This window comes from Acanthopagrus latus, chromosome 19 (assembly GCF_904848185.1).
Source record: "Acanthopagrus latus isolate v.2019 chromosome 19, fAcaLat1.1, whole genome shotgun sequence".
NCBI classification, from domain to species: Eukaryota; Metazoa; Chordata; class Actinopteri; order Spariformes; family Sparidae; genus Acanthopagrus; species Acanthopagrus latus.
In genome coordinates, this window is record NC_051057.1 from 11571405 (window position 1) to 11587206 (window position 15802).

General features: G+C 40.6%; 1 protein-coding gene across 2 annotated transcripts in view; it reads left to right on the forward strand.

The window, feature by feature from the left end:
• Positions 1–15802, forward strand: part of cntnap2a (contactin associated protein 2a) — a 309254-nt gene that overhangs the window by 203633 nt on the left and 89819 nt on the right. For both annotated transcript variants that reach the window (XM_037079757.1, XM_037079758.1), the window contains exons 13-15: positions 86–205; positions 1223–1338; positions 2298–2382. In XM_037079757.1, coding sequence (XP_036935652.1) covers positions 86–205; positions 1223–1338; positions 2298–2382 — 321 coding nt within the window. The remainder of the gene's footprint in view (positions 1–85; positions 206–1222; positions 1339–2297; positions 2383–15802) is intronic.

The following is a 15802-nucleotide window of genomic DNA, read 5'->3' on the forward strand; positions in this document are numbered from 1 at the left end:
AGTGGGTCCAGTATGTAAGGAGCATTAAAGCCTGACAGCCAGTCTTGTTCCCTCCAACTGATCATCTCCCCCCTTTGTTTCCCAGCTATCTATGAGCCATCGTGCGAGGCCTACAAGCATTTGGGAAGGTCGTCTGAAACCTACTGGATCGATCCTGATGGTAGTGGACCCCTCGGCCCCTTCAAAGTCAACTGCAACATGACAGGTGTGTGAGAGAGTCACTGCTCTGTGTCTGTCCTTCCATCTCTGATGCATCTGTGCGTATGCGCATGCAGGCATACCTATGTGTGTCTGTCTAGACCCAGTGACCTGTGAGGGAAGGAAATCCAGCCCTCCCCGTTATTAACCTCAGACAGCGGCACTCTTAACCTGCTATACTTAGGGGTTTCCATGGCAACGTAGCCACAGCTACTGACATTTAACTCTGAAGGAGCAGCCACCACAGACACACTTATACGCACGCACACTCACCACTAACACACATGAAACGGACCTGTTCCGCAAACCTAAGAGTGCTCCTGCGGTTTGAGTGACAGACACACACACGTACCGACTCATGCACACGCCCATCTCCGTGACACACGCGCGCGCACACACACACACACACACACACACACACACACCCATAGTGGAATAAGTTTCGAACAGCAGAGCAAGCAGGCAGAGCAAAGGCGAGACTTTTAATGAAATGTCACTGCACTCCGCTGGCTAGCCCCTTAGTCACGCTGAATGGCACACTCACACACCTCAGAAATGTTAAGAGTTTCTCTTTCTCCAGCACATACACACACCTTAGAGACCTGAAATACACACACACACACACACACACACACACACACACACACACACACATTAATTCTCTGACTGACAGTGTGAATGAACAGGCAGATGTCTGAGTGACTGGCTCATGCTATAACAGCACAGAAGTGTCTATTAAACCCTGGAGTCTCATAGCTGTAACTTAGATTACACAGGAAGAAATTCACTACCATGGCAGCTAAACTGAAGATTTGTGTGTGTGTATGTGTGTGTGTGTGTGTGTGTGTGCGTGCGTGTGTTGACATTTGATTTCAGCATGTGGTCAAATCTGCTGTTTATGTAAACATGTGCAATGTGTAGAAACTTGCTTAGATTATTAATGTTCCACAGCCAACTTCAATTATTATTGCAGTAGATTATTCCAGTCGACATGCTAACATGTTTACTATGTTTGTGTGTCTAGAGGACAAAGTGTGGACAACAGTTATGAACAACCTGCCACCCAGAACCACAGTGACTGGTTCCAGCAGAGAGAGACGCACCGTCTTACAGGTTAACTACAGCGCCTCCATGGACCAGGTAACACACATGAGCACATTGAAAATCTAAAATTGCTTTGTGTAACATTTGCATCGTGTATTTCATACCAACCAACTGAAAGACATACATTAAAAAAGGGTTAAATCTGTATTTTTGACTGTCATCACACACTGTTTTCCAAAAAAGGTGATCTTGTTCTTACAATGGAAAAAATACATTATTCAATAGGTGTTTGTTGTGAGATGACAAAACAGTGTTTCCTTCTATTTCTTTTAAAACTCAGGTGAGTATGAGTAAGTAATCTCACCAAACTGGATTGAGAGTTGTCTGTATCTACATGAAGAAAAAAGATGGATTTGATATGAAAGCCTTTTTTTTATGTTTCTGCTGTCTTTAGCAATGAGATTGATGTGAGTCACTTCTCTCTGGATCTTGTGATGGCTATAAATACACACAACAATTGAAGTCTGTTAGTATGGGAACATTCATGCTACAAACCAAGAAGGACTTTTGATATGATCGTTGGCTACAGCCATCTACTATTCACTCCTTGTTCTTCCACATGCACAATGATATTCTATCATAACATGTTTTACAATGTCTTTACCATTTGCTTGCTGTTATGTTGCTACATATCTTCTGATTAGTGGTTATCTATTGTATCAACCACTCTCAGTCAGAAGCAGAAGTGTGTGTGAACTTTACTGGTTTTCACACTCCAGTGAGTAGTGACAGCAGATTTACCTTCAGTGTGCGTAAGACTACCGTTTTCTAAGAGACGACGGGGTCTGACTGGCACATCCTTCCTGTAATTATGTTCCATCATCATTTGTATGGATCACTTGTTCCATTTTCAGCTCCTCTAAATCAGCTAAATTAAAAGATTACCACACACTTTACTTCATTCTGCTGCCTGATATTTTTTTTTTTTACATGGAATGAACCTGTCTGGCGGAATAAGATAAAGTGAAAACACATATCCCTGCTTGTGTTTCCAGGTGACAGCCATCACCACCAGTGCAGAAAAATGTGAGCAGCAAATCGCCTACAGCTGTCGCATGTCCAGACTGCTCAACACTCCAGGTAAAGGCTGAGGATGGTATCTTTATTCACCACTCAGACTCAGACAAAAGTACGCAGCACTGACACAGGCAGGATGTTCTTTTTGTCACAAAGTCAGAAGTTGACGAGAAATTCTTATTAACAGAACGCTCTTCTCCATGTCCTCCATCCCCTGCTGTCTGTTGAGAGGAGAAGGAGAGAAAACAGGATTTGTACAGTCGTGTTTGGATGCATCGTTTTTAATGATTTCACTTGTGTTACATTGCGTATGTTCTCTGCATGAGGTAATGTTTATTCTACATTGCTTGATTTTCAGCTTGTATTCTAGAGTAATGTGAAATTAGCACCATGCCAGGAAAGTGCAGATGTAATTATGTTTGGCTTCATATGAACAAGTATATGGCTTGCCTCAAAAATGAAGGCAGGACAGAACAATTGACATTTTAAATGTGGATGCTACAGGAAGCAACAGGTGATATAAAGAGACCCCCTGCTGTGCCTCTCTTTCAAGCTAATGTCCATTTCGGATCTGTCCAAACGTTAAGGCCTTACTGTAACTGCAGAGGTACTGTGTGTGCTAATTCACGCTGTGCCTACAATTTGTGTGAAAACACAAGGCAGCTTTTTCAAGCTATGTTTCCCAAAAGCCCGACAATAGCCAGATTGGCATGCACTAAATCTACTGTATGAGACCCTGGGGATAAAAAAACATCCTTTCCTAGCATGTGGGATGCAATGAAGATTCTACTTGTCCTATCTCATGGAATTGACTGTGGACAATCAGAAGAAAACGCCTCTGGTGGTGCAGAGGATCATTGTTGATAATATCAGGTCAGATGGGAGGGTTAGAATAATGGTAAAGATGGTGGATAGTCGGTTTAAAATCCCATGTTTGTGTGCCGAATGTCAGTTCTTACCTGACAGGTACCTTTTAGAATTCTATTGATATGTGTCAGTGTTGCTGAGTGAACTATTAATTTGCTTATTACTTATTCTCCAAACACCATTGCCTCCCACTCATTTATGTTATTTAAGGCTACACAATGTAATTGTCAGGGTTTGACTCATTTTATCTTGCTTTCTTTTTTTTAATCAAACTATGTCATTGATTTTACTCAGTGTATATTTCTTGGTTTTACATTGTGCCAAATTTTATGCTTACTTCTCACGACGCACAATATGTGGTCAGGGAAATTTCCCTGACACCAAGGAGCTTTAAAGCTGTTCTGGTGGCTTTGTGGGACTGAACACCTTAGGTTGATACTATGTGTTGGTTTTCCTCTTTAATTTGTCACCCATCTGTGTGTTTGAACTGCTGCCTTCATTCTGTCTTTACCCGGCTCTAGAACTACAGATGACAATGTTGAAACACTCCATTGGAAATGAGTTGTGGCCTGGCTGGGCTCATTCTGAGTAGATTAACTTGGATTACATTCATTTGCATTAGATTTGTTTGGACCCAGTCTTTTTGGCTCTAATGTACTTGAGCAGTGCCTGGTAGGGTTTTGTGTCAGTTTGGTTTGGATTAGTTAGGCTGGCTTACAAAATGGTCGAGTTGTGTCAGGTTTACCCTGGATTAGATACGTTTGATTTGCATTACGGTTGGGTTTAGTGTAGTTTCAACACAGTTTTGAATAGTTTTTCTTTATGCAGCAGAGAGGAGGGCTCGCAGCTGTGTTTTACTCTTGTTTCGTTCAGTCTTTGCCAACGCTTAGTGTTTAGTCTAATATCTTGTTTTAGGAAGACAACTTTGTGTGTGTGTGTGTGCTTGTGCCTGCGTGTAGTATTATTCATGGTGCAGTGTGTTTTTCACTTTGAGAATAACAAGCTTGCTGTCATTGTCAGAACTGTTTCCTGTCATTTTCCACTTTTTTTCCTCTGGCCAACTCACACACACACCCACACTACACACACTTGTAGACACATGCACACAAAGACCCACCTTGGGGAGAGCTTCATAAAGACAAGACAGTCCTGGCAATTAAAGTGAGTGAGAGGAGATAGAAAGAGGGTGAGGGAGGGAGAGGGGATATGGGGGGTTGTTAGATGTGTGCCTGTGTGTATATATGTGTGCGTGCGCGCGTGTGCATGTGTGTTTGTGTATATGTGTGTCCATGGTCCTTGATTGACTGAGTAGGAATAAAGAAATAGGTGCTTAGTATTAGTTGGGTATTAGTGCAGCGGACCAAAACTTTGCCATTAACCTCCACTGCACCAAAAAATGGCACCTACACGTACAAACAGTGTGTGTGTTTATCCACACGCACACAAAATCCAGTCACTTTATTTGTGCCCTCTTTTTCTTTTCACATTCAAACTTAAAATGCTGTTACGTGAACACACACACACGCAAACACCCGTCAGTCCTTCATTAACTAGTTTACTCCCAATTCACTACCTTGCAAGTTAGGGAAATCCAATTACCAATTTAGAATGACTGAGGAAGTAGGACCGGGAAAAATCATTTACCCAAAAATATGCTTCATAAATTAGCTGTCAGCTTTCATCAAATTACACTGTCAACAGCATTTTCACCATGAACCAAAGGTGCACACACATGCACAGACGCACACGCACACACAGCTATACTCACAGATGCACACTTGCTACCCTTCCACTCCCACCTTTTTTTTTCCCTTGCAGATCTCATCTATTACACTAGGGCTGGCATTTTGGAGCTAAACGAACCGTTAAATGGGAATTATATTCTGCCACCAGTGACACCCCTAATTCAGAACATGGGCAGTAATTGTCCTAATTGTCTGACCCCCTTCTTACCTCCTTCGCATATTCTGTCCTTTTTTTATCTTTTTTTTTTTATCACATCTCTTTCTCTTTCTTGCGGCTGCAAAAAAACACAAGCACAGGCACTGAGCTCGTCTCCAGCCAACATTAGTTGGGATGGGTGGGAAAAAAATAATGGAGGAGCTTAATGCTGATGCATGCATCAAAACACTCTAAGACACAACTCAAAGAGACGCGAAACCCCATCTTCTATCCTTCTTCCATCACATCTCTTTTTATCGCCACTGCCTCCCATCACATTTTGCATCCACGTTCATCCATTATGTCCATCCATTATCTCCTTACTCCCCACTTACCTCCCCTGCTCTTCCCTTTTTTTTTCTCTCTCTCATCCCATTCACTATTTCAAGTCTCCATCTATGCCTTTCTTCCAGTCTTTACCACCAACATTATCTCATAGTATTTATCTTGCTTCTTTTTATCAGGCTCATTTTTTTTTTTCCCTGCCCAATCTCTCTCCCTCGTCTTCTCACTCACCCAGTTGAACACTCTTGCCATTAGTGTTGGAATCACAGCTTTTAGAGGGGAATTAGCACCCTTCACTAATGATTTAGCATCATTCCTCTCAGCGTAAACAACCTGTAAACAACCAATGGCACAAGGCTCGCACAAACAAGCCCTTGTGCAGATGCAGACCCCGACAGAAAACACACACACTTCTCTTATTACCTGACACACGTACTCACAACCACAAAGGAGCTGGATGAAGCGTCAGTCAGGACAGTGAGGTCCATAATGTCCGATGTGAAAGGATAAAGCAGTTTGCTTCCTTTTTTCGGTAGGAAATGCACATTATGTCCTGTCCATGCAATTAAAGTCTAATCTGTGTGACAGCATTATAGACTCACTGCTCTGCACTTCAGTTTAACCCAACATAGTGTGTTTCCTTACTAAGCAAAACTACTGAAACACTAGTCTCTTGCCAATTTGTTTCTCACTCACACAGATGCTGCCAAATCTATCCCCATAATGTGAACACACTAACTTTGACTTTCACAGGGCTTTTGGTAACTCGTGAAAACACATGTTGTTTTCCCTCTTTACTTCTCAGTCTTGCCTGCAGCAACTGATAGAATCATTTATAGAATCCAGACTAATGGAGAGAGAAATGTTTCCATCAAATTAATGAGTTCATTAATCCAGTGAACTGTTCCTCTGTGAGTCCTAAGTGTCTAATATGTGCACGATTTAGAGGCAATGCAGACACACGGATCTTCTGCATGTTGAAAAAAAAAAGCCAAATCTCTTGTGCAACTAAAAAGTGCAATTAAGTCCATAATAACGACAATAATGACACAAATTCATCATTTGGTAAGTGTGAGACCTTAAGTTACACATACGGTAAAAGTTTGATAGGGTTTAGCATTGTTGACTAACAACATAACTGTTATTCCAATCATGTACTCAGTCATTCAGAATGATTTCTTAATCAAAAAAAACACTAAACCCCTTGTATTCAGTTTGCTAGTTTTCCACGGTAAAGGGCAAAACTGCTAGCTTGTTAGCAACCAGGGAAGGGCAACTTGTTATTTCTATTGTGTACATGGCTAGCTCTGAGGTTTGTGTTGTTTGCGCTGTTATTTCCCATAGAAACTAAAACTCAGATAGCGTGAGAGAAGAGAATGCTACCTGAAATAGTTGGGCAATTGCAGATTTAGCCTCACCATCCATCTGGTGAGTCAGACCAATGATAACCTGATTAGCCTAAAATAATATTGTTGATAGTGCTGCAAACTTAGCATGTTTCTCTCTGCTAAAGAAAGCTTTCTCTTCCTGTTAGCAAACAGACAATCTGAGGTTAAGTCATAATGCAATTTTTGTTCAGCCATTTCAAAAGTTTGTATGTAACTGGTAAATATGCTACTATTATGAACAGCTTTTATTTCAGGATCAAATCATGAAATTTCTTTGTTATGTTAGCATATTTATTATTAAAAATAGGGTTAGAAGTAGGTGATATGGCAGCTATATATACAGTAGATATAGGAAAGGCGGGGCAGGAGTGATCACATCAAGGAGAGTTAAAAATAGTGGAACAGAGGGAGTGATTAAAACTAATACTCTTCTGTTACACCAAGCTGTCAACACACTTCAGTCACAAGTTGAACAAAAGCATTATGGTGTGGCCAACAACAGACTTCTGATCCTAGTATCAGCATCTGCCAAGCATGTTATATGAACAGAAAGACGCTGTATGGAAAAGATTGGTGGTGAGAGCAGCTCTCACGGCATCGTATGGCATAAACGTTATATGACTTTGTTTCGTTTTTTGATACATCGCACACTGCCAGATGAATTGAACACACCATGAGGTGTGGTTAAAGAAAGGTTCAAAGCAACTGTTAACGCAAACAAGATTTAAAAATTTCTCTTTGGTGTAAGAGCCAAAGGAGGAGAGAGAGGGATGGACAGCGGTGCAAAGGGAGAAACAAGGGTAGCCAGAGATGAGAGAGGAGTGCGGCTCAGGATAATGAGGCTGTGTGTATGCGTGGCAATGTTACAGTCCATTCCTTGGGCACTTCTGGACTCAATTATTGCCTCACAAGTCACAGAAAGTCTCTGTTATATTCCGCACATACTCACACACACACACACAGGTCTTGCATTACACCCTAATGACTTTACTCTGCAGCGCTGGTTAACCACTTGTTTATTTTATTCTCTCCCTTTTGGTTTTTGATGTTCATCATTAACCTTTACAGAAGAAGCAGCAGCGAAGCATTGCCACGTTTCTCTCTCTCTCCAAAGCCCCTGTATCTCTGTTCAAAAATAACAGGTAGCAGTAACAGTGCACTGCTGTGAACATGTCTAGCTGACATCCGGCTGAAACGGCTGGACGGTCTGTTCCTAATTATGTTTTATTGGAAGATATGCAGTCCCTGACTCATCTACAGTGTGGCCTTCATCTGGCACCTCTTACCTTGTTGTTGTTTTATATTTGGTGTATGACTTCAGCCACGTTTTTGGGAACTTAAGCCCTTTCACACTTTTTCAATGTACACACTCCATTCAAACATCAAAATATTCAGCTCAGTTAGGACATTCTGACTGCAACTTCCATCAGTATTCATACTTTCAGAAATATTCAGTGTTTTTCTGGCATTTTTTCCCCCATTCAAGTAAATCTTCAAAAATCCTGTCAGCTAGAAACTCAACTTCAAATAGTTCCACATCTTATGTTTGAGGTGTGCTTCATCTTTCAACTCCCATCAAAACTTATAGAATACAAATTACAAATTATTCAACTTTTTTGATGCTTGCTTATAATGGAGATTAAGATTAAGACTTCCTCCCATTATTTCTACCTTTTCTTATCATTCATACTTTTTGCACAGCGCATCATCGTATTTTTGGGCAATTTTTCAGATTTTTAACATGAGTGTGTAAGGGACGGAATGTGGAGGGAGGACTGAAAGAAATCCAAAAACCTTTTCTTCAACTTGCTCCTGTTCCTATTATAAAAATATCTGGAGACATGCATACACACACACTTCTTTTAACTGCTCCACTAGCTACATTTTTGACAGAACATACACAAAAATATCACAATGTGCTCAGTAGGCTGTCATAGTTTATGCTATAACGCCATCTAAGTGGTAGCATCTACTGTCTCTGAGGGAAAAGGAGGATCATTTGAGGTGAGCCTCAGCTAAAATCTCTAAAAAGAGCCCTTTGAGTGAAGAGCAGGTAAAATCACTGCAGTATCCAATACCAGCTGGACAAGGATTTGCCAATGAGTGCAGGCTGACACACACACTCTCACACACATATCTACACTGTCAACCATGCACATGTAAGTATGCAACCATGACCACACACAAACACACACACTATATTTTGTATCTCATATTATTAGTAGTAGTATTATTCCTTACCACTCTCCAAACACTTAATGTTGTATTTAGCTTTCATCTGCTTATTCGTTCTTAAAGCCTGCATTCAACTTTTCTGTCCCGTTCATATTAATTAACTTTTTCCCACCGTCAAATTTCAAGCTAAAACTGATGGTTATCTCCCAGCTTCAGATATGTTTTAAATGCTTCACTTCATCCCACCGTTATGACCCTCAACTCCTTCAGATGTGACTTCACATGAATTAAAGGGAGCAATTCAGTTCCAACAAACCTTAAAACATTCCCCATTATTTAAATATTCTTGTCGTTAATACACTTTGTAAAGCCAGCAATGCACATTTGGCTTTTAAACTGCCAGAATTCACAACTTCTCTAGTTTTAGTTGTTTTACTGCTGATGAAGAAAAAAATGATATGCTGATCAAGGAGCTTGTCGTGGGTTTTTTACTGTTTGCAATTATGTCATTATCAATTTTGATACCCCTTTATATTTCATGTATTATCCCTTTTTATTAGCCTATTGTGCCCCCACTCTGCCCGATTGTGCCATGTCTTTCATTACCTGACTAATGTTCTGGTTACAGTGTCATTAATTTGTGAAAGCACTTGCGGCAAGAAGCGAGTCGGGGGCAGAGGGAGAACAAGAACTAATATATCGAAAGACAAGAGAAAGGACGACTATCACCAGGGTCCTCAGGCGACTCTCTTGCTCTCCCCATCACCCCAGTGTCCGCGTTTCTTTTCCCTTCTTTTTCTTACCCCCCGCAGACGAGATGCTAATTAACGTTAAATTATCCTCTCCGTCTTTCCCTGCTTTAAATGTACTGATGAGAATCCGCCTCCCCTCAAGGTTGCAGGCAACTTTTTGGCTCCCAACCATTACAGGCAGGGGAGCAAAGGGTGTTCACTCAGTTGATAAGAGGCATTTGAGGTTGACGTGTAAAGTTAGGTTTTATATAGAACAGCAAATTAAAGGAGTGGAATTAGCCTGGAAGCTTTCTACATGTTTTTCAGATCAGTTAGAACAGGAGACACTGACGACATCTGCAGTGGTGGTAGAAGGTTCGCTAATGGGAAACAGCCAGCGTGTGTGAGTGCATGTGTGTGTGTTGGTAGGCAGACAGGTGAGGTTTTTTTTTTTCGTTTTGTTTTGTGACAAAGTGGTGTTTAGTGAGAGAGACTGTACAAGAAATAGAGCACAAAGTGTGATCCGTCACAGAGAGGCCCGTATCATTTACATCCAATAATGTGTGCGCTCTGGTTGCTGTTGCCGCGGTAATGCGTCATTGCCCAAGATAATGCTGTCATATGTTGTGTTGACAGAGTCATGCGTCTTATCCGGCTCCATGTCTGTCGACCTGAGTGCAGTACTTACAGCTCATAGCCACACAGGTGCCGGTGTCGAAGAGAACGAATATAACACTTTACAGTACATTAAGTTGGAGTAATAAGGTGTTTGCAAGGGCAGCATCTCTTTTTTTTTCTCTCCTTTGTTACGCTTTTGCTTTTTCCTTCCTTCCTATTTTTTGCCTTTTCTTCTCTTTCTCATTGTGCTCATTTTTTCTCTCCTGCAATGTCACACAAACTCATTACCGTCCCGAGCGTGGGAGAGTTTTGGCCATAGCGTGTGTCTGATGTTGATCCGTCACGACAACACCAGCTTTTAGTGAAGCTTTTGTCCTGTGTGTGTGTGTTTGTATATAATACAGCGCTGGTGTGGATACATTAATATATTAATGCATCTTTGTGTTTATCATGTTCATGTTGAAGCAGGTTTAACCACTTTTGTCTGCAGGGTAGTGTATGAATTGTGAATCATAGCAGTTTGATCTTAATTTATAAAGTTACACCAAAGTTCATCAACATCAGGTTTATTTGAAGAAAGTCTCTGGGCACTTTATGTGAAAAGGACAACACATATCCATAATCACAGTGTTAATGAGATAGCATGGCTGAGGTATCTAAAAGGTAATCTAAAAGCAAGGATCATACAGTGTATTCCTAACAGTCAGTGATATGGGTTCCTGGCTGGTGAAGTCAGTAGAGACCATAATGAAAAGAAAATTGATAAGTGTCCAGTCTGGATTTGAAAATGTCAGCGCCTTGCCTCCATGATGTATAGTCATAGGTTATTCCAAAGAGTTAGAGCTCTGTGGGCAAAAGCTCTACCACCAAAATGTTTTTTTATTAAATTCGAGGATAGTTAAGTATCTGGTTAAAAACATGTAGTTGCGTAAAAAACAAAATATGTGCCTCTCTATATGCTCGAAAATTTTAATCATGTACTTGCTTTCCACGACTGTGTCTCTTTCTCAGTCAATATGTGTGTGTTGGCATGTTTGATTGTGTGTGTGTGTGTGTGTGTGTGTGTGTGTGTGTGTGTGTGTGTGTGTGTGTGTGTGCGCGCGCGTGTGTGTATGCGTGTGTGTGCATATTGGCATTGCCATAAAGCGAGCTGTCCATTGTTCTCCCAGTATGTCAAATGTTCTGTGCTCCCAGTCTGCCTGGTGTTGGGCAGAGTGCACAAAATCTGTTTTAACACAACCACAGACATAAATCATGGAACTTACTTGAGCAGAAGAGCAAGTTAGAATGTAAATGCATTCGTCTGAAACACCTTGAATAATTAACAGAACACTTATAATAGTGCAAGAAGAGTTCAGGATATTTTTTTGAGTGTCAAGCAGGAGTATTTTTGCTTCTGGTACCAACTAAAATAAAATTCAGGTGCATCTTCTGAAGGGATTTTGGATCTTCTCCTGACATAGACCTGGATCGATTAGTGTTTCCAGTCATACAAGAATATTACCCACCAAGAAATGTTTCAAAGAGAGATGCTCCGATGCTTGCCTTCAAACCAATTTACACATCGTCTGGAGGCTGAAATTAGCGCTCTGTTTCAAGGCAGAGCGAAAGATCAAATGGTATGTGCTGCTCTGTGCTTTGAGAGAGGTAAGCTGGTTCACGCTTAAAGGTAAATGCAGCCCTGTGAAATCCTCATTTGCCGCGTATTTATTTGTCTGTAGCGCAGAAGAATAATAAGCACAAATGTGTAGGCTAATGTCTTCTTCAGCGTGTGGGCTCTGTGACTGACACAATGCGACCTCTTTTAGGTAGGCAACCTAATTAGAGGTAAAAAATCAAACACTGTCTGTAACAATGTTGCACTGTTAAGGAGAAGAGAGGCAGTATGGAGATTTACAGATGGAGAAAATCAGCATCAGAAGAATGACAATAACTCAGCCAAGCATCCAAGGTGAAAACTTTCATATGCATCCAAAGCCTCTTCACTGACATAGCGACTGTATTGTCATTAAATAACATTGTTTGTCTATTTTGTGAAAGCCTGTGAACTGTATTACTAAGAGAACATGCTGAATGAAATCTGTGTGTTTGTTAAGCAACCTGTTCCAATTTTCATTAATCTTTATCCTTAATTAACTTTTTCTTTTAAATCCATAATACATAAGAAAGAGAAGAAAAGGCTTGGAACATAATTAAGACTGCAGCTTAATTTAATTTAATTTAATTTAATACCATCCTACCCTTCAGAGAGTTTTTGTGTCATTGGTATCACAGCAATAGTCGCTGAAGCACTACATGACTTTTTCTCGCACATTCATATAATGGTTTCTCTTAAGATACAGAATGACTATTATAAATGTCTCAGTTTATGTCAGTGTTGGACATAGAGCAGATATACAAGAGTTGAGGAGTTTTGCAAATTAAAAAAAAGGGCTGTTTGCCTGTCTCAGTGAAAAAGATGCTGGTGTTTTAAAGGGGCTCTGTGGAACTTCTGTGATGTGTTGCTTCAAAGTTTTTGTTTGCGAATTTCATTTCTAAAATAACCGTAGCTGATGATGCTCTCTGTTAGTGATGCGGAGAGAGCCACTGAGACGAGGCACTTTAGAATGTGCATAAAGTCGTATTCTTTAGACTGTCAAGGAAAATCCAAGTCCTCTGCAACGAAATCCACAGTCCAGCAGCAATAAACAATTTGCACAAATTCTGTGCAAGCTTGTGTAGGCGACCAAAAGAGATGGTGTAGGTCTCATTTTTCACTTCATGTTACAATCCACTCACACATGGCCAATAAAAAAAAGTGATAAAAACATGTAAATTGCTGCAGATTGTTACATGAAGCTGCTTTAATATGCTGCACGTCACATTTCTGATTACAAGCTAGTGTTTCAAGCAGGTTCTCGCAGCTCAGACTATTTTTCCCTGCCTTTTCTCTTTCCAGCCTAAATTAGACATCAGTCAATAGGAAGAGACTACAAGGGAGACCATTATCCATTCACAAAAGGAAGCACTCAGCACATGGTATAGTGAACAATTTGCAAATGGTTTTGTTACTGCCATTGTGTGCATTTCAGTTCAACAAGAGACATTACGTGTTAATGATGGGGGTGAAGTATAGGCAGGTCAGGTGAGTTATAGGAGAGGATGTCAGTGTCTTTATTACTTCATATTTTAGCTGTGAGAGCATACGCCGCATAAATCCACAGCTATAAAAAAAGAAGAAGAAGAAATTCCCAGAAAATAAGGATCTTCCTAGAAAGAGCAGAAAAGTACATGAGCTGCACTCCGTCCAGTTAGGCTCTTGCAACTCATGGACAAACGTACCGTACATTATTCAAAAAGGCAGAACTGTCTTTGACAAAAAACACAAGCGCATAAGCACCAAAAGGGAGTTTAATCATGCAATGCGACGTGCACTCAGTGCAGTTCCACAAACATCCACGCAAATGTCTTATCTTTATTTTTTATTATTTCTCTATTTATGTTTTTTTTTTCCTGTTTATTTCGTAAGCATCTCTGTTTGCTCCCCCCCTCTTTATCTGTCTTGCTCTCTGCCTGCCATACATTTATTCTTCTTTCTTATCTCATCTGCTCTCTGAAATGCTTGACGCTGAAGGGTGGGCTTCAGGCATCACATACAAAAGGCACCACGCACAAACACAACATGTACACACATTAATGCACAGAGAAGTTCCAGCAGATCTAATATGTATTATTGCTCTGGCTCCATGTCTTTAAAGAAGAATTGCCAATCCAGCATATATTAAACTGGTGTTTGTGTTGATGCTGGTGTGTGTATGCTGTGTGTATGTGTGCATGCCATGAGGTCCTCTGGCTGATGGACCAAATATAGTAAGCATTTTAAAGTATTCATTCTATTCAGTGCCGATACCTATGGGAGGGAATGTGTGAGAGCGTGTGTGCACTTGTGTGTGTGTTGGCTATTACCACTGTGAGTTTGTCCCCTGTGGATGTCCACACTCCTGATATTACTTGGTGGAGATTGTTGTCAGTCAGCAACATTAAACTGAGCGCTCCTCAGAGGAAAAAAAAACGCTGCGTGGTCTGCATTCAAGTTGTTGAGGTTTCTGGTGTAAGCGATGAAAAAATGAACCTGATAGCTTATTGATCTCCTTCGGGAAATTCTCATTTTCATGGCTCTGGAGGATTCAGTGTGTTGCTCGACGGGATACACCAAGTTTTTTGAATATCAGCTTGTTGGTGCAGCTACCTAAGTGAACACAAGGTCGTGTATGTCCCCCCCCAAACTTTTTTTTTTTTTTCATTTATCATACATTGTGTAAGGTTACTGCACCCACGGACCTGACCTTTAAAGATAAGACAAAGCTGTTAGCGATAAAATCTCATTAACTCCGTGTGATAATGATGTAGCCAGGTTTGTCTTTTTTCAGGTGAGTAAGTACATATTCATGTGCCTTGCAGCAAAATCAAAGCTCCTCTCATCCACTATTTTCCTTTTCAAAATAAGTGATACTTTAAAAGTTAGGCAAAAAAGAGAGACATTTTTGGGATAATTACCTTCAAAGGCTAATGTTTTATATTAAGATCCTTATAATAGGTAATATACATGCAGTTTAGATGTAAGTTAGTTCAACTCACACGTGTTTGCAATGCTATTATCGACAGTTCTAAGACATTCATAAGGCTTTAATTAACATTCTAAAGCATCTATAAACTGATAACAACGCTCATGCAGTATAAGAGAAAGGGCATTTTCTCATATCCCTGCCCACCGTATTCAATCATGGCAGAGAACTCCTTTAAACAATCCTGTCTTCTCATGAACATGCAGAGAGCGGGACCTTGCTGGTTGCTGCTACGTCCGACAGTTATTGCTCCAATTCATGTGGTGACACAGAGAGAGGGGAGGAGATGCAATGAACTCTTGCAATGAACCCTTCACAAAATGGAATAACCAGAGAAGTTTCCAAAGAGAACCTGTGCGTGATCACCATATACACCCAGCGGTGCTTCTCCTCCATTTTATTGAAATGCTTGTCTTATATTCTAACAATAGATTCTAATACTATTATTAACACTAATATGGTCCTATTTAAGCTGTAGGTGTGAGTTGTCGTTTTAGCTGACGACCTGTCCTTTTTGCAGTCAGCAGTCTCCTCCCTCTGCTCTACATCACCACACCTGCACAGCTCTATTCATTTTTCATGGCAGCTGTCTCTGCCTCTTTCTTTTCTTCGAGCCTTTCTCTTATTCTTTCCCATTAGTGAGATATCAACCGCTGTTACTTTCATTCAGCATTTATTAACCATGCATAGAAATGGAATAAAGGTAGAGACATGTGCAAAGTGAATACTGAAAATGAACAATATTATGTAGAAGTTGTCATTTTGTGTGATTTGGTCTGTAACAATTTGTCAGACATCGAGTAGGTGTCAACGACAAACAAAAGTCATTCTGCGTGTTTTGTGATGGAGATAGTTATTAAAGACACGGGCACAT